Source organism: Cuculus canorus, chromosome 25, assembly GCF_017976375.1.
Source record: "Cuculus canorus isolate bCucCan1 chromosome 25, bCucCan1.pri, whole genome shotgun sequence".
In the NCBI taxonomy this organism is placed as follows: domain Eukaryota; kingdom Metazoa; phylum Chordata; class Aves; order Cuculiformes; family Cuculidae; genus Cuculus; species Cuculus canorus.
Window position 1 is genome coordinate 2,097,041 of NC_071425.1, and position 19,600 is coordinate 2,116,640.

The 19,600-nt window shown below is 63.6% G+C and overlaps 2 protein-coding genes across 3 annotated transcripts; both read left to right on the forward strand.

The window, feature by feature from the left end:
* The first annotated feature begins 430 nt into the window (after positions 1–430).
* Positions 431–10,546, forward strand: GRB7 (growth factor receptor bound protein 7). Of its 2 annotated transcripts, none has more exons than XM_054088412.1 (15): positions 431–494; positions 4,041–4,194; positions 4,726–4,870; positions 4,955–5,111; positions 5,194–5,315; positions 5,430–5,507; positions 6,664–6,801; positions 6,875–6,985; positions 7,089–7,187; positions 7,896–7,976; positions 8,048–8,164; positions 8,245–8,305; positions 8,399–8,486; positions 9,642–9,735; positions 9,813–10,546. In XM_054088412.1, exons 2-15 carry the CDS (start codon positions 4,049–4,051, stop codon positions 9,957–9,959), a joined length of 1,584 nt encoding a protein of 527 aa, XP_053944387.1. In that variant the 5' UTR covers positions 431–494; positions 4,041–4,048; the 3' UTR covers positions 9,960–10,546. The 2 variants fall into 2 exon arrangements, with proteins under 2 accessions (XP_053944387.1, XP_053944386.1); XM_054088411.1 differs by having other exon boundaries at positions 454–494; positions 5,433–5,507.
* A 232-nt stretch (positions 10,547–10,778) lies between these two features.
* LOC104067932 (retinol dehydrogenase 8) lies at positions 10,779–14,567 on the forward strand. Its single transcript, XM_054088543.1, has 6 exons — positions 10,779–10,908; positions 10,987–11,148; positions 12,558–12,737; positions 12,810–12,903; positions 12,994–13,177; positions 14,195–14,567. Exons 1-6 carry the CDS (start codon positions 10,812–10,814, stop codon positions 14,432–14,434), a joined length of 957 nt encoding a protein of 318 aa, XP_053944518.1. The 5' UTR covers positions 10,779–10,811; the 3' UTR covers positions 14,435–14,567.
* The last annotated feature ends 5,033 nt before the right edge of the window (positions 14,568–19,600 follow it).

Sequence of the window (19,600 nt, forward strand, 5' to 3'; positions counted from 1 at the left end):
TACCCCAGTCCCAGGGCTCATCCTGTGGGACCCCCCCACCCCATGGAACCCCCCCCTCCCGCCATGTTGGTGCCCCAAACCTCCCACCTTGGGCCGAGCCACACCCTTGGGGAGGGGTAGTTTGATGACCTACACCCTCAGAAAAACTCCCCCATTTCCGCCCCCCAGCTTGGCTGCTTTTGGGGTCACCCCAGTGCATTGTGGGAAACTCCCCATCACCACTGTGAGGTGGTGGGATATGGGTTTGGGGGGGGCTCAGCCCCTCGGGGTTGGCACAGGGCAAGGCTGGATACCCCATTCCGGTCTCGGGGGGGTGGGTTGGGGGGCACCCATGGGTGATGGGGTGGGGTGGGGGGAAGCAGGTGCCGGGCAGCAGGCCTTGGGGCGGCATGATGTCAGGCGGGGGCGGGAGCTGGCGCAGGTAGATAAAGCCGGGGAGAAACAGGAATCCCCGGTCCGGCGGGAGGGTGGCGGGACGTGGCGGTTGCCTGCAGGTAGGAACGGGGCCATGGTGGCGGCCCCCTGGGTTATGGGGCCACCGGCCAACCCAGGACACCGGCCCCATCCCACTCGTGTGCCCCCAACTCCTTCTAACTCGCCTTCCTCCCTGCTCTTCCTCCTCCTCCTCTGCTTTCCCGGCATAGCCTCAAAGCTACCCCCACCCCACGGCTTCTCCGGCCCCACGGCCCCCGTGGACCCCTCGGCACCCACAGCTCGGGGGCTCAGGGTCCCCATCCCTTAGCCCTGGTGGCATGGAGAACCTCTCCCCCCATCCTGGTGGCTCTGGGAATCTGCCTTAATATCCCCGGAGGCTCTGGGACGCCATCCCATAACCCCAATCCTGTCCCTATCCCTGGTAGCCCTGGCACCCCATCCCGTAGCCCTGGTGGCCCTGGTCCCTTTCCCATAGCCCTGACCCTGTCTCCTATCCCTGGTGGCCCCGGTCCTCTTTCTGTAGCCCTGGTGGCCTTGAGACCCCATCCTGTAGCCCTGGTAGTCCTGGTTCCACTGCCCTATAGCTCTGGTGGCCCTGGGACCCTCTCCCTTGAACTTGGTGGCCCTGGGACCCCTTCCCTTGGATCTGGTGGCTCTGGGACCCAATCCCTTGGATCTGGTGGCCCTGGGACCCTCTCCCTTGAACTTGATGGTGGCCCTGGGACCCCATCCCTTGGATCTGGTGGCTCTGGGAACCTCTCCCTTGAACTTGGTGGCCCTGGGACCCCATCCCTTGGATCTGGTGGCCCTGGGACCCCATCCCTTGAACTTGGTGGCCCTGGGACCCCATCCCTTGGATCTGGTGGCCCTGAGACCCCCTCCCTTAACTCTGGTGGCCCTGGTCCTGTGTCCTCTAACCCTGGTGGCCCTGGTCCCTCTGCTCCATAACCAGGACAGCCCTGGGACTCCACCCCATAGTTCTGACCCCTTGGAGCCCCCAGCCCCATAACCCTGGTGGCCCCGGTCCCCTTGCCGCACGCCCCCATCCCTCTGTTCATCCCAGACCCCACGGATTCCCTCTTCCGTCTCCCCCCCCATCACTACCCCATCCCAGCCCCGTCACATCCCTCAGGACGGGCCCGGCTCGGGGGTGACCTGAGGCCACAATGATGGGCTGGCGGGTTGGTGGCAGAGCTATGCCACCATCCCAGGGCTCCGCAGGGTTCCCCACCCCTCTGCCACCCCCTCCGGTGTCCCCTGCGTGGCTTGGGTGGCCCTGTCTGTCCCCCCCTGATCCTCCCGATGTGGGAAGTGGGGACGGAGCAGAGCGGGAACAACCAGGGCAGGGATGGGCTGGGGATGGTGGTGGCAGTGGTGCCATCGCATCGGTGCTTCCCGGCCATGGACTTGGACCCTGAGCCGGGTGGAAGGCGGGGGACGGCGATGGGGACGGTGATGGGGACGGCGATGGGGTAAACGATTAACCTGACCCCGCGCGGCATCCCAGGAATGGCGGAGCCCGGCCGGCGCATGCCCGTGGCCACCGAGTGCCACCGGGGGGGTGTTACGTGTGCCGCATGTCGGACAGCCCTCCACCGCCTGGGCCGGCCAGGTCTGGCCCTGCCTGGGATGGCTGAGCCGTGCCAAGCTGTGCCGAGCCATACCGAGCTGTGCCGAGCCCTGACGAGCTGTGCCGAGCCATACCAAGCTGTGCCAAGCACTGCCAAGCTTTGCCGAGCCATACTGAGCTGTGCCGAGCCCTGCCGAGCTGTGCCGAGCCATACCGAGCTGTGCCAAGCACTGCCAAGCTGTGCCGAGCCATACCGAGCTGTGCCAAGCACTGCCAAGCTGTGCCGAGCCATACCGAGCTGTGCCGAGCTCTGACGAGCTGTGCTGAACCATACCGAGCTGTGCTGAGCCATACCGAGCTGTGCTGAGCTCTGCCAAGCTGTGCCAAGCCCTGCCAAGCTGTGCTGAGCCATACCGAGCTGTGCTGAGCCATTCCGAGCTGTGCCAAGCCCTGCCAAGCTGTGTCATGCCATACTGAGCTGTGCCGACCCCTGCCAAGCTGTGCCGTGCCATACTGAACTGTGCCAAGCCCTGCCAAGCTGTGTCATGCCATACTGAGCTGTGCCGTGCCATACCGAGCCGTGCTGACACCTGCCAAGCTGTGCTGAGCTATATCGAGCTGTGCCAACTCTGCCAAGCCCTGCCAAGCCCTGCCAGGCTGTGCCATGTCATACTGAGCCGTGCCGTGCCATGGCAGGGCCAGCCCAGCGCCGTGCACATCCCAAAGCCCCACCGTGAACCATTTTGGGGGCAAAACTGGAGCCCTGGCCGGTGTCCCCATGGCACGGCGTGGGCGCTGGCCGCGGGCACCGGCAGCGTGGGCGAGGGGTGATGCGGCAGCGTGGGGGGCCGCGCCGGCGGGAGGGCTCATGGCGGTTCCCATGGCGGGCGCGGGCGCCAGCTCCCTCGCCCCCGTCGTGCCGCCCCGGCCTGGATGCCAGCGCGGTGAGATGGAGCTGGGAGCGGCACCCAGAACTGGTTTGGCCGGACCCGAGGAGGTGTCTGGGCTGGGCCGCCGCCACACTCCGCTTCCTGCTCCCACCGGCACTGTGCTCGCCTGGCTCAGGCCAGCAAAGCTCAGCCTGGCAAAGCTCAGCCTGGCAAAGCTCAGCCCGGCAAAGCTCAGCCCAGCACAGCTCATTAAGTTCAGTTCAGCAAAGCTCAGCCCAGCTCAGTCTAGGACAGCAATCTAGTCCAGCAAAGTTCAGCCCAGCAAAGTTCAGCCCAGCCCAGCAAAGCCCAGTAAAGCTCAGCCCAGCCCAGTAAAGCCCAGTAAAGCTCAACCCAGCCCAGTAAAGTTCAGCTGAGCCCACTAAAGCTCAATCCAACAGAGCTCAGCCCAGCACTGCTCATTAAGTTCTGTTCAGCAAAGCTCAGCCCAGCTCAGTCTAGGACAGCAGTCTAGTCCAGCAAAGTTCAGCCCAGCAAAGTTCAGCCCAGTAAAGCTCAGCCCAGTTCAGTAAAGCTCAGCTGAGCCCCCTAAAGCTCAGCCCAACACAGCTCTGCCCATCACAACTCACTTAAGTTCAGTTCAGCTCAGCTCAGCCCAGCACAGCTCAGCCCAATTAGAGTTCAGCCCAGTAAAGCTCAGCCCAGTAAAGCTCAGCCCAGTGCTGCCAGGCTCTCGATGGTCACACGGGGCCCTGCAATAGGTCTTGATGGGATGCTAAGGTGGTGGGGGGTTCTCGAGTGTCTCGTATGGGGCTGTGCCCACCGCTGGGCTCCCGCTCCTGCTCCCCCAGCTCCTGCCCCCCCAGCTCCTGCACTGGGACGGGGACACCGCGCCCCTGGGCAGCCGCCGTGGGGCTTGGCAGGACCGTGGGGGGCAGGTAGGGGGGTGCTGAGTCACCCCACTGCGTGTTGACTCACCGCTTGTCTGCGTGCCGGCAAAACACCACCTGGAGAAGGTGCTGAGGGTGCTCAGCTCCCGGCATTGCCGCAGCACCGGTGTGGGGCACACGGGGAGCCTGGCGTGGTGGCCCACGGGTGGATCTTGGGGCCATGGGTGGTGCTGGACCCACTCTTTATCCTCCCAGATGATGCTATGGACGGGGGGGCTCAGCAGAGCAGCCGCTGGGAGCCCCCCGGACCCGGGGACACGGAGCAGGATGGGGTCCCCGGTGAGAAGGATGGGGGCGAGGGGCCACCCGAGGTCAAGCGCTCTCAACCCCTCTTCATCCACGGCTGCAGGTGGGTTGGGGGGGGCCGATACTGGGGCTCTCCTATGGAAATTGGGGGGGTGCAGTGGGTTGGGGGGGGCACAGGAGCCAGTACTGGGTGGTTTAGGGGAGCTCAGCTCCTCTTTGCATGGGTATCAAGGCTCTCCTATGGAAATAGGGGGGTGCAGTGGATTGGGGGGGCACAGGAGCCAGTACTGGGTGGTTTAGGGGAGCTCAGCTCCTCTTTGCATGAGTATAAAGGCTCTCCCGTGGAAATGGGGGGGTCTAGTGGATTGGGGGGGCACAGAACCCAGTGCTGAGTGAGCTCAACCCCCCTCTGCATTTGTGCTGGGCATCTCCCATGAAAACAGGGAGGGGATCCCCAATGATTTGAGGGGCACAGGAGCCAATCCTGAGTGGTTTAGGGGAGCTCAGCCCCTCTTTGCATGGATGCTGGGCTCTCCCATAGAGACGGGGGATCCAGTGGATTTTGGAGGGGATGGGGGAGCACAAGACCCAGTGGTGGGTGGTCTCGGTGATCCCATCCGCTCTCTGCCCGCAGCCGGCAGCTACCGGTGGAGGAGCCGCGTGCCTCATCGCTGCCCAGCATCCCCAACCCCTTCCCCGAGCTCTGCAGCCCCTCCAACTCGCCCATCCTCAGCAGCCCAGCCCTGGGGCAGGGACCCCCCCGGGAAGCCACTTCCCACGTGAGTTGGGGGATAACGGAGGAGGGACATGGGGGTCCCACCCCGCTGGAGATCTTGACGCCTACCTGGGCGCGTTGCTGGCAGGTGGTGAAGGTGTTCGGCGAAGACGGCGCGTGCCGCTCGCTGGAGGTGTCGGCGGGGACCACGGCGCGGCAGCTCTGCGAGACGCTGGTGCGGAGGACGCGGGCGCTGCAGGATCACAGCTGGGCTCTGGTTGAGCTGCACCAACATCTGGCCCTGGGTGAGCTGCTGGCACGGCACGGCACGGCACAGAGCATCACCGGGCCACCGCAGCCACCCCGTTGAACCTCATCCCTTTGCAGAGCGGTGCCTGGAGGATCACGAGTCGGTGGTGGAGGTGCAGAGCTCTTGGCCCCCCGGTGCCGACAGCCGCTTCGTCTTCCGCAAGAACTTCGCCAAGTACGAGCTCTTCAAAAGCAACGCGGTACGTGGCCAACAGAGCAAACCCATGGGGACCTGGGTGGCCCTCGGGGACCTGTGTGTCCTACAGGGACCCTGAGCACACCCTGGTTCCCTCCTGATGCCCCTGTCCCCTCAGCAGTCCCTGTTTCCTGAAGTGATGGTGTCCAGCTGCCTGGAGGCCAACAAGAGCATGGCACACTCTGAGCTCATCCAGGTACGGCGGCCACCGTGCCCTGATGTGCCGTGGGGCTCCTGCTTTGTCATGGGGATCTCACCATGCCATGGGCACCTCACCACGCCATGGGGACCCTGCCGTGCCAGGGGGACCTCACTGCACCATGGTGACCCTGCCATGCTACAGGGACCTCATCATGCCATGGAGACCCTCCCTGTCGTGCCACAGGGACCTCGTTGTGGGCCATGGGGACCTGACTTTGCTACAAGGACCTTGTTGTCACCCATGGGGACCCCAATGGTGCCATAGGAACCCCACGGTGCCATAGGGACCTTGCTGCACTGTGGAGACCCTACTGTGGGCCATGGGGACCTGACCATGCCATGAGGACCTTGTTGTTGCCCATGGGGACCCCAATGGTGCCATGGGGACCCCAATGGTGCCATAGGAACCCCACGGTGCCATAGGGACCTTGCTGCACTATGGAGACCCTACTGTGGGCCATGGGGACCTGACAGTGCCATGAGGACCTTGTTGTCGCCCATGGGGACCCCAATGGTGCCGTAGGAACCCTACAGTGCCACAGGGACCGTGCTGCGCTTTGGGGACCCTACTGTGGGCCATGGGGACCTGACAGTGCCATGAGGACCTTGTTGTCGCCCATGGGGACCCCAATGGTGCCATAGGAACCCTACGGTGCCATAGGAGCCCCGTGGTGCCACAGGGACCCTGCTGCACTATGGAGACCTTACTGTGGGCCATAAGGACCTGACTGTGCCATGAGGACCTTGTTGTCACCCATGGGGACCCCAATGGTGCCATAGGAACCCCACGGTGCCATAGGGACCCTGCTGCGCTATGGGGACCCTACTGTGGGCCATGGGGACCTGACCATGCCATGAGGACCTTGTTGTCGCCCATGGGGACCCCGATGGTGCCATAGGAACCCTACGGTGCCATAGGAACCCCACGGTGCCATAGGGACCTTGCTGCACTATGGAGACCCTACTGTGGGCCATGGGGACCTGACCATGCCATGAGGACCTTGTTGTTGCCCATGGGGACCCCAATGGTGCCATGGGAACCCCATGGTGCCACAGGGACCCTGCTGTGCTGTGGAGATCCCACAGTGCCGTAAGGACCTCACTGTGCCATGGGGACCCTGCTGTGCTCCTCAACCCTTGTTGTTCCCCAGAACTTCCTCAACTCCGGCAGCTGCCCTGAGGTCCAGGGCTTCCTGCAGCTGCGGGAAGCCGGGCGCAAGGTCTGGAAGCGCTTCTACTTCTCCCTGCGCCGCTCGGGGCTCTACTACTCCACCAAGGGCACCTCCAAGGTGAGGGGAAGGGCAAGGGGGGCATGGATAAAGGGGTGACAGCACCAGCCCTGACATCTCCCCCTTGCTCCAGGACCCCCGGCACCTCCAGTACTTCGCCGACCTCACCGAGTCCAACATCTACTACGTGACGCAGGGCAAGAAGCTCTATGGGACACCCACCGAGTTCGGCTTCTGTATCAAGGTGGGGTTTCCATCCCTTTGGCCTCCTTGCCCCTGCCAAGGGGTCTCTGGCCCCCAAGAGCCGGCCGGGGCTGCCCCGTGATGGTTCCAGCCTCTTCCCGCAGCCCTACAAGGTGCGGAGCGGCATGAAAGGCCTGAAGCTGCTCTGCAGTGAGGATGAGCAGAGCCGGAGCTGCTGGATGGCGGCTTTCCGCCTCTTCAAGGTGAGCCCGGGCCTCACCAGATGCTGGGGGATACTGGGGGATACTGGGAGGATGATGGAGGGGGTGATGGAGTAGATGCTCATGTCCTGTGCTGAGGGATATCCCCATCCTGATGCTGGAAAAGATGTAGCATGGGTGTCCCCTTCCCCATGAGGAGTAGATGTGGAGGTCCTCAACCCCACATTGGGTCGATGTGGAGGTCCTCAACCCCACATTGGGTCGATGTGGAGGTCCCCAGTCCCATACTGGGTAGGCACAAAGGTCCCTGTCCCCATACTGGTTGGATGCAGAAGTCCTTGACCCTACACTGGGTGGATGTGGAGGTCCATGGTCCCACATTAAGTAGGCACAGAGGTCCCCAGCCCCATACTGGGTGGATGTGAAGGTCCCTGTCCCCATATTGGGTGGATGTGGAGGTCCCCAATCCCATACTGGGTAGGCACAAAGGTCACTGTCCCCATATTGGTTGGATGCAGAAGTCCTTGACCCCACACTGGGTGGATGTGGAGGTCCATGGTCCCATATTGGGTGGACGTGGAGGTCCCCATCTCCATACTGGGTGGATGTGAAGGTCCCTGTACCCATATTGGGTGGACGTGGAGGTCCCCAACCCCATACCGGATGGACGTGGAGGTCCCCATCCCCACTCCAGGCTGTGGGATGGAGTCCCCGCGTGACCCCCCCAGCTCACAGGGCTCTTCCCCCCAGTACGGCATGCAGCTCTACCGCAACTACCAGCAAGCACAGGCGCGGCTGAGCCAGCCCCCTTGGCTTGGTCCCACCCCCCTGGTGAGTGTCCCCCAAACCCCACTGCCCCCATCCCATGAGGACCCCCCCATCACCCCCCCGCTCCCCCACAGCGGAGCGTCTCGGACAACGCGCTGGTGGCCATGGACTTTTCGGGGTGCACGGGGCGGGTGATCGAGAACCCCAACGAGGTGCTGACGGTGGCCCTGGAGGAGGCGCAAGCCTGGAGGGTGAGTTGGGGTGTTGGCATGCTGAGAGGGACCCCCCCTAAAACCCACCCTAACTCCTTCTTCTTCCTTTCCATGACCAGAAGAAGACAACTCACCGGTACAGCCTGCCCGCAGCCTGCCAGAGCTCCTCGCTCAGCGCCGGTGAGCAGCACCCACATTTGGGGTCCCATCCAGCACAGCTGGGTCGTGCCAAGGTTGGGGGGGTCCCCACGGCTGACACCCGTCTCCCCACAGCCATCCACCGCACCCAGCCCTGGTTCCACGGGCGCATCTCCCGCGAGGACACCCAGCAGCTCATCGGCCGCCAGGGCTTGGTGGATGGGTATGGGGGGACGTGGGGGGGGTCCATAGCAGCTCGTGGGGTGATGTAGAGGTGGGGGCTCCTGAGGTTTGGGATGAGGGGGGGAGGGCATGGAATCCTAGCAGCTCATTGGATGCCAAGGCTTGGTAGATGGGTATGGGGATCACAGGGGGGACGGGGGGCTTGGGGGGGACAGGGGGGGCTTGGGGGTCACAGGGGGGACAGGGGAGCTCGGGGATCATGGGGGGGTTGGGGGTCACAGGGGGGACAGGGGAGCTCGGGGATCATAGGGGGGGCTTGGGGGTCACGGGGGGATGGGGGGACTTGGAGATCACAGGGGGATCAGGGGGCTTGCGGATCAAGGGGTGTCGAGGGGCTTGGGGATCACAGGGGGGATGGGGGGGCTTGGGAACCCAGGGGGCACAAGGGCCTTGGGGATCAAGGAGGGACAGGGGGCTCGGGGACCCCAGGGGGGACGGGGGGACTTGGGGGTCACAGGGGGATCAGGGGGCTTGGGGATCACAAGGGGGACAGGGAGGCTTGGGGATCACAGGGGGGACAGGGGGGCTTGGGGATCACAGGGGGATCAGGGGGCTTGGGGATCATGGGGGGCTTGGGGGTCACAGGGGGGACAGGGGGCTTGGGGACCACAGGGGCATCAGGGGGGTCCATGATCTGGGGGTTTACAGAACCCTGCAGCTCATGGGGTGATGGGGTTTTGGGGACTCCTGAGGTTTGGGGTGGGGGAGACGGGATCTCAGCATCTTGTCAGCCACCAGCACTTGGTGGATCGGTATAGGGACCCCGGGGGGGTGGGGTGGGGGGTGTCAGGGATCATGAGGGGGACACCTGGGGGTCCATGGCCCCGGGGGTTATAGGGTCCTGAGGCTCCTGGGGTGATGCAGGAGCCCTGGGAGGAGCGGGAGGGGGGGTCTGACATTCAGGGGAGGGGGGAATGGGATCTCAGGAGGGTTTGGACCCCCCACAATTTGTAGGGGACCCGGAGCTCTTGGATAAGGGAAATATGGATGGATTGGGGGGAGGGGGGGAAGCCCCCAGGGCTGCCAGAGGGACAGGACCCCAGGGTTTCAGGGGGTACCTGAGACCCCAGAAGGTGGCACAAGGGGTGGCAGAGGGTCCTGGAGCCAATGGTGACACCACCCATGGTGCTCTCAGCGTCTTCCTGGTGCGCGAGAGCCAACGCAACCCCAAGGGCTTCGTCCTGTCCCTGTGCCACCTGCAGAGAGTCAAACACTACCTCATCCTGCCGGTGAGTGCCGGCGCGGGGCTGGGGGCTGCCAGGGGGTTTGCCACGGTGTGGGGTCCTGACCCACATCCCCTCCCCAGAGCGAGGAGGAGGGACGGCTCTACTTCACCATGGACGATGGGCAGACGCGCTTCGCTGACCTCATCCAGCTCGTGGAGTTCCACCAGATCAACCGCGGCATCCTGCCCTGCAAGCTGCGGCACTACTGCACCTGCGTGGCACTCTGAGCCTGGCACCACCGGCACGGCGCGGCACGGCACAGCCCGGCACCGCTCACACAGCTTGGAACAGCCTGGCACTGCCCATACGGGCACGGCTTGGCATAGCCCAGCGTTGCCAGCACCACACGGCATGGCATAGCCTGGCACCACCAGCACTGCTTGGCACAGCCGGGCACTGCCGGCACCACGTGCCATGTCCAGCGCAACACGACATAGCCCGGCACCTCCGGCACAGCCTGACACTGCCGATACAGTACAGCTTGGCACAGCCCAGCACGGTTTGGCACAGCTCGGCACCGCCAGAGCTGTTTGGCACAGCTCAGCCCAGGGCAGCAATTGGGGCCAGTTCGGCACAGGGGCGAGGACGGCTCTGCCCGCGGGGTCCAGGGGTGCCAGCGCTGCCAGGACCCCCCACTCTAGCACTTTCTTACCCCCCGCAGCGCCAGTCCCGAGTGTCCCCGCGGGGTTCCGGCACTCCTCATCCCTGGGCCACGTGGGCTCGGGGGTCCCCACTACCGTGCGCCCCACGTCGCCGCGCGGCCAGTCCAACTGTGAGATGTTTTATACCAGTGAATAAAGGTTATTTTTGCAGAGCTCCTGCCTCACCCCCTCGAGGGCAAAACAACGGGGAAGGGGGGGGTTCACTGCCCAGGGACCCCACTGCCATCGCCCCCACCGTGTGTCCCCACGGAGCCCCAAGTCCCGCACAAAGCCCCCTCTGTGCACCACGTGCGGCTGAGCCACGCGCCCGCCGGCAAATCCCAATGGGATTAAAAGGGGGATTAAGGGTCTTGGATTTGGGGGGGTGAGGGGGGGGAGCTGCTATTAAAGGTGGGGGCGCGGGGCTGCGGTTGTGCCATGGCTCCCAAGACGGTGCTGATCACCGGGTGCTCCTCCGGCATCGGGCTGGCGCTGGCTGTGCGGCTGGCGCGGGACAAGAAGCGCCGCTTCCGAGGTGAGAGGGGAATAAAGGCACCCCCTAATTCCCACGGGGGGGACCTCGCGTGGGGCTGAGCCGTCTCTGTCCCTCAAGTCATCGCCACCATGAGGAACGTGGGCAGGAGCACGGCGCTGGCGGCCGCAGCGGGGCCGGCGCTGGGTCGGACGCTGGAGATTAAGCAGTTGGATGTGTGCGACGAGAACTCCATCCGCGCCTGCATCGACAGCATCCCCGGGCGCCACGTCGACATCCTGGGTGAGCCCCAACATCCACTGACCCATTGCACCAGGGACCCCCCAGATCTCCTCACCCATTGCACCAGGGATCCCCCAGATCCTCTGACCCATTGCACCAGGGACCCCCCAGATCTCCTCACCCATTGCACCAGGGACCCCCCAGATCTCCTCACCCATTGCACCAGGGATCCCCCAGATCCCTTCACCCATTGCACCAGGGGACCCCCCCAGATCCCCGACCTATTGCACCAGGGACCCCCCAGATCTTCTCACCCATTGCACCAGGGACCCCCCAGATCTCCTCACCCATTGCACCAGGGATCCCCCAGATCCCTGACCCATTGCACCAGGGACTCCACAGATCTCCTCACCCATTGCACCAGGGAACCCCCCAGATCCCCGACCCATTGCACCAGGAACCCCACAGATCCCTTCACCCATTGCACCAGGGACCCCCCAGATCTCCTCACCCATTGCACCAGGGACCCCCCCAGATCTTCTCACTCATTGCACCAGGGGACCCCCCAGATCCCCTGACCCATTGCACCAGGGACCCCCCAGATCCCCCGACCAATTGCACCAGGGACCCCACAGATCTCCCCACCCATTGCACCATGGACCCCCCAGATCCCCTGACCCATTGCACCAGGGACCCCCCAGATCTCCTCACCCATTGCACCAGGGACCCCCCAGATCCCCCAACCAATTGCACCAGGGACCCCCCCAGATCTTCTCACTCATTGCACCAGGGACCCCACAGATCTCCTCACCCATTGCACCAGGAACCCCCCAGATCCCTTCACCCATTGCACCAGGGACCCCCCAGATCCCCTCACCCATTGCACCAGGGACCCCCCAGATCTCCTCACCATTGCACCAGGGGACCCCCCCAGATCCCCGACCCATTGCACCAGGGGACCCCCCCAGATCTCCTCACCCATTGCACCAGGAACCCCCCCAGATCCCCGACCCATTGCACCAGGGACCCCCCCAGATCCCCGACCCATTGCACCAGGGACCCCACAGATCCCCTCATCCATTGCACCAGGGACACCCCCAGTTCCCCTGACCCATTGCTCCAGGGACCCCCCCAGATCCCCTGACCCATTGCACCAGGGACCCCCAGATCCCCTCATCCATTGCACCAGGGACCCCCCGGGTCCTCCTGACCTCTTGCAGTAGGGACCCCCCATGCTGGAGACACCCAACACGAGGGACCCTCTGAGCATCAGGGACCTCCTGACCTCTTGCAGTGGGGACCCTCCATGCTGGAGATACCCTACATGAGGGACCCTCTGTCCTGGGGACACCCCGAGCACCACAGACCATCCCCACCAAAGCCATCCCATGGTGGGGACCCTTCAAGCCCTGGGGCCCCTCCATGCAGAGGGTGCGTGGGACTGCCCCACTGATGCCCCGTGCCCACAGTCAGCAATGCCGGGGTGGGCATGGCGGGTCCCCTGGAGTGCCAGAGCCTGGCGGCCATGCAGAGCCTCATGGACACCAACTTCTTCGGCCTCGTCCGCCTGGTGAAGGAGGTGCTGCCCGACATGAAGCGGCGCCGCAGCGGCCACATCGTGGTCATCAGCAGCATCATGGGCTTGCAGGGTAAGGAGGGATGGGGTGTCCTGGTGGGATCAGCTCCCCTCCATCCCTGACCGGGACCTCCAACCCATCCAGGCATCGTCTTCAATGACATCTATGCGGCCTCCAAGTTTGCGGTGGAAGGGTTCTGCGAGAGCCTGGTGGTGCAGGCGCTGCGCTTCAACGTGGCGTGAGTGCCGAGGGCTGGTGGCCAGTGGGGCAACCAACGTGAAGGGGGTTGGGGGGACGTTGGGGTCCCCAATGCCCCATCCCTGGGTAGGATCAGCCTGGTGGAACCAGGGCCGGTGACGACGGAATTCGAGATGAAGTTGTATGAGGAAGCTGAACGCGCTGACTACTCACGGACCGACCCCGAGACGGCCGACATCTTCACCAACCTCTACCTGAGGAACTCCAAGGATGTCTTTGCCAGCCTGGGCCAAACCCCCGAGGACATCGCAGAGGTGATGGGTGGCCCTGGTGGGCTGTCCCCCTCCCACCCCATCCTGCTCACAGCCCTGGGTTGGGCTGTCTAGAGGAGCCTTAATTAGCCTTAATTAACGAGGTGTAGCGACCTTCAGCTGGCAGTGGGGCAGATGTCCCACCTCAACAGATCCATCTTGATGGGGCTGAGCCCAGCTGGGAACGGGGATTGGATGGGGTGGAGATAGGGAGAGGATGGGAAAGGGGTGAGGGATGGGGATAGGGTGGGGATGGGGATGGGGAAAAGGATCGGGATGGGGATGGGATGGGGATGGGATGGGGAAAGGGATCAGGATGGGGATGGAATGGGAATGGGGAAGGGAATGGGGATGGGGAAAAGGATCAGGATGGGGATGGCATGGGGATGGGATGGGGAAAGGGATCAGGATGGGGATGGGATGGGATGTGGATGGGAATGGGGAAAGGGATCAGGATGGGGTTGGAATGGGAATGGGGAAGGGAATGGGGATGGGGAAGGGAATGGGGATGGGGAAAAGGATCAGGATGGGGATGGGATGGGAATGGGGAAGGGAATGGGGATGGGGAAAAGGATCAGGATGGGGATGGGATGGGGATGGGGAAGGGAATGGGGATGGGGAAAAGGATCAGGATGGGGATGGAATGGGGATGGGATGGGGATAGGAATGGGGATGGGGACGGGGATCAGGATGGGGATGGTATGGGAATAGGGAAAGGGATCAGGAAGGAGATGGGATGGGGATGGGGATGGGGATGGGGATGGGAATGGGGCTGGGGACTGGGTGGGAATGAGAATGTGGATGGGGATAGGATGGAAATGGGAAGGAGATGGAATGGGGACGAAGACGGGGATTGGATGGGAATGGGGGTGTTGATAGGAGGGGATGGGAGTGGGGTTAGGATGGAGATGGGGATGGGCTGTAAATAGGATGTAAAAGGGGATGACGACGGGAGGCGGATGGAGACGGGACGAAGAAGGGATGGGGACAAGAGTGGGACAATAACGTTCCCACGTGCAGCACACGCTGCGGGTGATCGAGGCAGCCCGGCCGCCCTTCCGGCACCAGACCAACGCGGCGTACACGCCGATGGCCGCGCTGAAACACGCTGACCCCAGCGGTGCCCTCATGACCGACGCTTTCTACAAGCTGGTGTTCAAGTACGACGCGGTGCTGCGGCTCAGCCTCCGCGCCATCCGTCTGCTCCGCTGGAAGGCCCAGAAGGTGAAGGAAGGCGCTCGGCTGTTGGGCTTCAAATAACCCCCGCAGCCACGGGGGCACGCGGCTCATCTTGGGGGGCACTTTGGAGCTGGGGGGGTGACGAAGCCGGGACCCGCATGGGGTTTCGCTTCCTGCTCTCGCCCCGAAATAGCGTCCGCTGTATTAAAATCGGGAGTGGTATTTTTAACCAGCGTTGGGTGAAAAAGCAGAGCGGCTTCCTCCGAGAGTGCAGCGGCCGTGACGGGGCTGGGAAGGGCTGGTAGATGCCCCCCCTTCGCCTGCCTCCTGCTCCCTGGGGGCACCCAGCACCCATGGGCACCCCAGAGCCCCCCCTCGGTCCCTGCCAGCCGACAGCGATGGCTGCATCCTCCTTCCCCCTCTTCACCCCCTCGGTGATGCTCCGGGATGGACTTTGTTGCCCCCTCCTCCGGCACTGGGGCAGCAGAAGGGGCTGTGGGGGACCACACGCGCAGCTCGGCTGCAGCACGGGATGAGGGATGGGAGAGGGTGCGAAGGATGCTCCGGGTGTTCAGGGGGTGCGAAGGAGCTGCAGCGGTGGTGCAGAGTGGGTGTGGGTTGGAGGGTGAAGGCTGAGTGCTGGGAGCAGCAAGGATGCTGGGTGGATGCAAGGGTGCTGGGTGCGGGGGTGCTGAGTGTAAGGTGGGTGCAAGGGTTCTGGGAGCAAGGTGGGTGCTGGGTGCGGGTCTGCTGGCTCCTGGAGGGGTGCAGGGGTGCAGGATGGGTGCAGGATGGGTGCAGGTCTGCTGGCTCCTGGGTGGATGCAGGGGTGCAGGATGGGTGCAGGATGCAGGATGGGTGCAAATCTGCTGACTCCTGGGGGGGTGAAGGGGTGCAGGATGGGTGCAGGTCTGCTGCCTCCTGGGTGGGTGCAGGGGTGCAGGATGCAGGATGGGTGCAGGTCTGCTGGCTCCTTGGGTGGGTGCAGGGGTGCAGGATGGGTGCAGGTCTGCTGCCTCCTGGAGGGGTGCAGGATGCAGGATGGGTGCAGGTCTGCTGGCTCCTGGGTGGGTGCAGGGATGCAGGATGTAGGATGGGTGCAGGGATGCAGGATGGGTGCAGGTCTGCTGGCTCCTGGGTGGATGCAGGGGTGCAGGATGGGTGCAGGGATGCAGGATGGGTGCAGGTCTGCTGCCTCCTGGGTGGATGCAGGGGTGCAGGATGGGTGCAGGGATGCAGGATGGGTGCAGAGCAGACAGCAGGAGCAGTTGTGACAGGAGCACCCCAAGCACTCAGCAACGCAGGGGCTCCCCTCCAGCTCGAGGGGGTGTCGGGGGGTGGGATGCATCCTGTGCCGCTCCCCGGGCTGGGCGCAGGGTGCTGGCGCGTGGGCGCTTGGCGTGACTGCTGCCGGGGGGAAGGTGAGAGCAGGGGGGAAACCACAGGGAGGCCCAACGCGATTTAACACCGCGTCGGTTGTTTCTCAGAAACCTTCCTTGCTCCATCCATGCTGCACCCCGAGCTACGGCCACCCCAGCGCCCGGGGTGGAGGGTGCAGGGATGCATAGATATGGGGTCCCCAGTGCAGATCCCCCCCTCAAAGCCCAGCCAGGCCCCCCCAGTCCCACGCCCGATGGCAGCTGCGCCGCGTGCGGCGTGCGGCGCGCACCAGCCCGTGCCACGCACGTGGCCTCCTGGAGCCCAGCTGGCTCCCAGCACCTTGGGGACAGGATGAGCTGATGGGGAGGAAGAGGAAATATTTTTGCATTCTCTTCCCTCCCCCCTTCTTGGAGGAGTTCATGGCAAAGCAACAGTGGGGACCGCGGTCCCGGAGCTACAGAAACGGCAGCGCCTGTGGGACGTGCAGGGGTGACATCAAAGAGGTGGCAGAGATGCAGCCTCCCCCCCTGCAGCTGCGGTTTCTGCAGATTTGACTAACTTTCTCCGCGCCGGGGGGCAGGAATGAGGGGGGGCTGCACCCAGGGAGCAATGAGGGGGGGGTCCTCCGGCTGCGGCACAGAGCCACAACTGTGGGAAACGGGGCCGAGGGAGGACAGAGCCCCCCCAGTCCCCCTCAGCCTTCCCAGGAAGGAGCAACGGAGCTGCTGCCAGGGAGGACAGGATTGTCCTCAAGCCCCGGTGCAGAGCAGGGGGACGGCCTCAGCCCTCCTCACAGCCCGTGATGCCCATGGTGGGAAGGTCATCCAAGACAAAACGAGGGGGAAATAGGGAGCTGCCATGGCCTGAGCTGGGTCTGGGGGCTCCTCCATCAGTGGGAGGCACCTGGGCTATGCTTTATGGCTGAGGAGCATCACCTCCAGCTTGGGAACATCCTGCCTGGTCATGGACACTACGGCAGAGCATCATCTGCAGCCTGGGAGCATCCTCCCTGGCCATGGAGCTCCATGGCAGAGCTCGGGAACACCATCAACCAGCCTGAGAACATCCTCCCTGGCCATGGAGCACCACGGCAGAGCTTGGGAACACCATCAACCAGCCTGGGAACATCCTCCCTGGCCATGGAGCTCCATGGCAGAGCTCGGGAACACCATCTGCAGCCTGGGAATATCCTCCCTGGTCATGGAGCACCATGGCAGAGCTCAGGAACACCATCTGCAGCCTGGGAATATCCCCCCTGGTCATGGAGCACCATGGCAGAGCTTGGGAACACCATCAACCAGCCTGGGAACATCCTCCCTGGCCATGGAGCTCCATGGCAGAGCTCGGGAACACCATCTGCAGCCTGGGAATATCCTCCCTGGTCATGGAGCACCATGGCAGAGCTTGGGAACACCATCAACCAGCCTGGGAACATCCTGCCTGGTCATGGAGCTCCATGGCAGAGCTTGGGAACACCATCTGCAGCCTGGGAATATCCCCCCTGGCCATGGAGCACCATGGCAGAGCTCAGGAACACCATCAACCAGCCTGGGAACATCCTGCCTGGTCATGGACACCACGACAGAGCATCATCTGCAGCCTGGGAGCATCCTCCCTGGTCATGGAGCAGACCCCAGGGGCATCATCTCCATCCCACCCTTTGCTGCAGCCAAGCCAGGTGCCAGGGTGGAGGCTCTGCCTGAGAAGGCGAAGCCGCTCGAGTTGGAACCAGGTTCTTCTAAAAACAATCATCTGCCGGGACTTTCCTTCCCTCAGCCAGCCTGCGTGTGACCACTGCCGGCCGCTCCCCCGAGGATTTCGCTCGCCACCCAGGTGTGCCGGCTTGCCGCGATGCAAATGTGGCGCCAGATATAACCCCGACGGAGGGAATGGTTCGGTGATGCGGGAGCACGCGGCTCCCCCGGGGATTCACTTCCCTCCGAGCAAAGCGAGGGGGGCATCGAGCGTGACGTGAACCTGCTGCCCCCGCCGTGGTGGCACCCGCAGCCCCAGGACCCATCCCAGCCGTGGCACCCACGTGTCCCTCAGGGCAGGGCTGCAAACGGTAGAAGAGTTTGGGTTGGAAGGGGCCTTAAAGATCATCCAGTTCCACCCCTGCCATGGGCAGGGACACCTCCCACTGGATCCGGTTGCTCCAAGCCCCATCCAACCTGGCCTGGAAGCCCTCCAGGGATGGGGCAGCCACCACTGCTCTGGGCAACCTCTTCCAGTGCCCCATCGCTCTCATAGTGAAGAAATTCTTCCTAATGTTCAGTCTAAATCTGCCCCTCTCCAGTTTATCCCCGTTCCCCCTCATCCCATCCCCACAGCCTTTATGAACAGCCCCTCTCCAGCTTTCCTGGAGCCCCTTCAGGTACTGGAAGGTCACTACAAGATCCCCTTGGAGCCTTCTCTTCTCCTTCAGTGGTGCCGGCGTTGGGCACGCGGTTCGGCACTGGGGGGGACCCATCCGACTGTCACTCCAGGGATGCGCAGAGGTGGCTCTGCACCCCGCTCCTCCCTTTGCACCATGGATTTGGACCCCCAAATTTGGATTTTTGCCCTCCCGGGGGCAGCGGGAGCCCCGCAGAGGCGCCCAGCCCACGCGCGGGGCTGCGGAACGTCGGTGGGTCCTCGGTGGGGTGGCGTGGAGGAGCGTGACTCAGTGAAAGGCTGGAGAACTGGGACAAGGAGGAGGTGGTGGCTGTGACTCAGTCGTCCCTCACCCACTCTCCTCCCCGCTCCCCAAGCTGCTGGGTTTTGGGTGCTGGACCGAGCAGGAGCCGGCCGGGATGCTCCAAGGATGCGGTTCAACACCAGGCAGAGCTTTATAGGATTTTTTTGTGCGTTGCAAAGCGTGTTTGAACACGATGGGGGAAATGAGCTCCTCTTGGCTCGAAACATGACGGAGAAAACAAGTTCCTCTCGGCTCTATCATAATTACAGCATATCAGGAGATAAGGATCTCTCTGTCATAACACCAACCCGATGTTTTTGTCGGGCTGGTGCTCTAAGGGGGGTTTGGTTCCAGACAGGGGAGGGCTGGGGGTGGTTAGCATCAAACCAGCTCTTATCCAGGGCAAAGCCAGGCTGGGATGTGCCGCAGGATTCACTGTCCCGTGCCCCAAACCCTCTTGGCTGTCCCAGGGCTGTTTCACCCAGTCCAGCAGTCACCTGGCAGCGTCACAGCGAGGGGAAAATTACTCCTGGCGCTTCGTTTCACCCAGATTAGGACGGAAGTGGAGGCAAAGGGAACAAAGGATCCTCTGAGTTTTATTTTCCTTTCTTGCGTGTCCAGCTTCCTGTGGTAGAAGGTGTCAGGAGAGCCCGAAATGAGGGTGAGCAACATCAACCTGTTAAAACTGGTGCTAAAAATGGGCTGCGGGAGGGCTGGTGTGAGCTCCCCCCCCCAGCCCTGTTGCCGGGATGTTTCCGTGTGACTGATGCGCTCCGGCGTGGTGGGCACAGCCCCCGTCACCTCACGGAAACCCTGAGCCCTCCTCGCGCCCACTGGAGCAGCCGCACCTTCTGGAGGGGATTCAGGTGGGGCTGAGCGGTGCCTTCACCCCACGCATCCGCAGGGAAGCGGACCCGTCCCCATGCAGATTGCGGGAGATATCAATGATTGCCACTGGCCTTGCTGGGAAGAGCAGCAAGAGCGTGGCCACGCTGGGAGGAATTCACAGTGTGGGTGTCCTTTCCGCTGTCCCCCTCCCAAACGCTCCTCTGCCCCACGCTGCCTGCAAGGAGGTCATCTGCACACACCCAGCATCACCTGCAGGTTTGTGGCATCCCAGATACAAACCCGGCCGCAAGCATTTTCCAGCGCTGCGGCTCAGAAGCCGTCCAAGGCTGCTGCCAACGCAG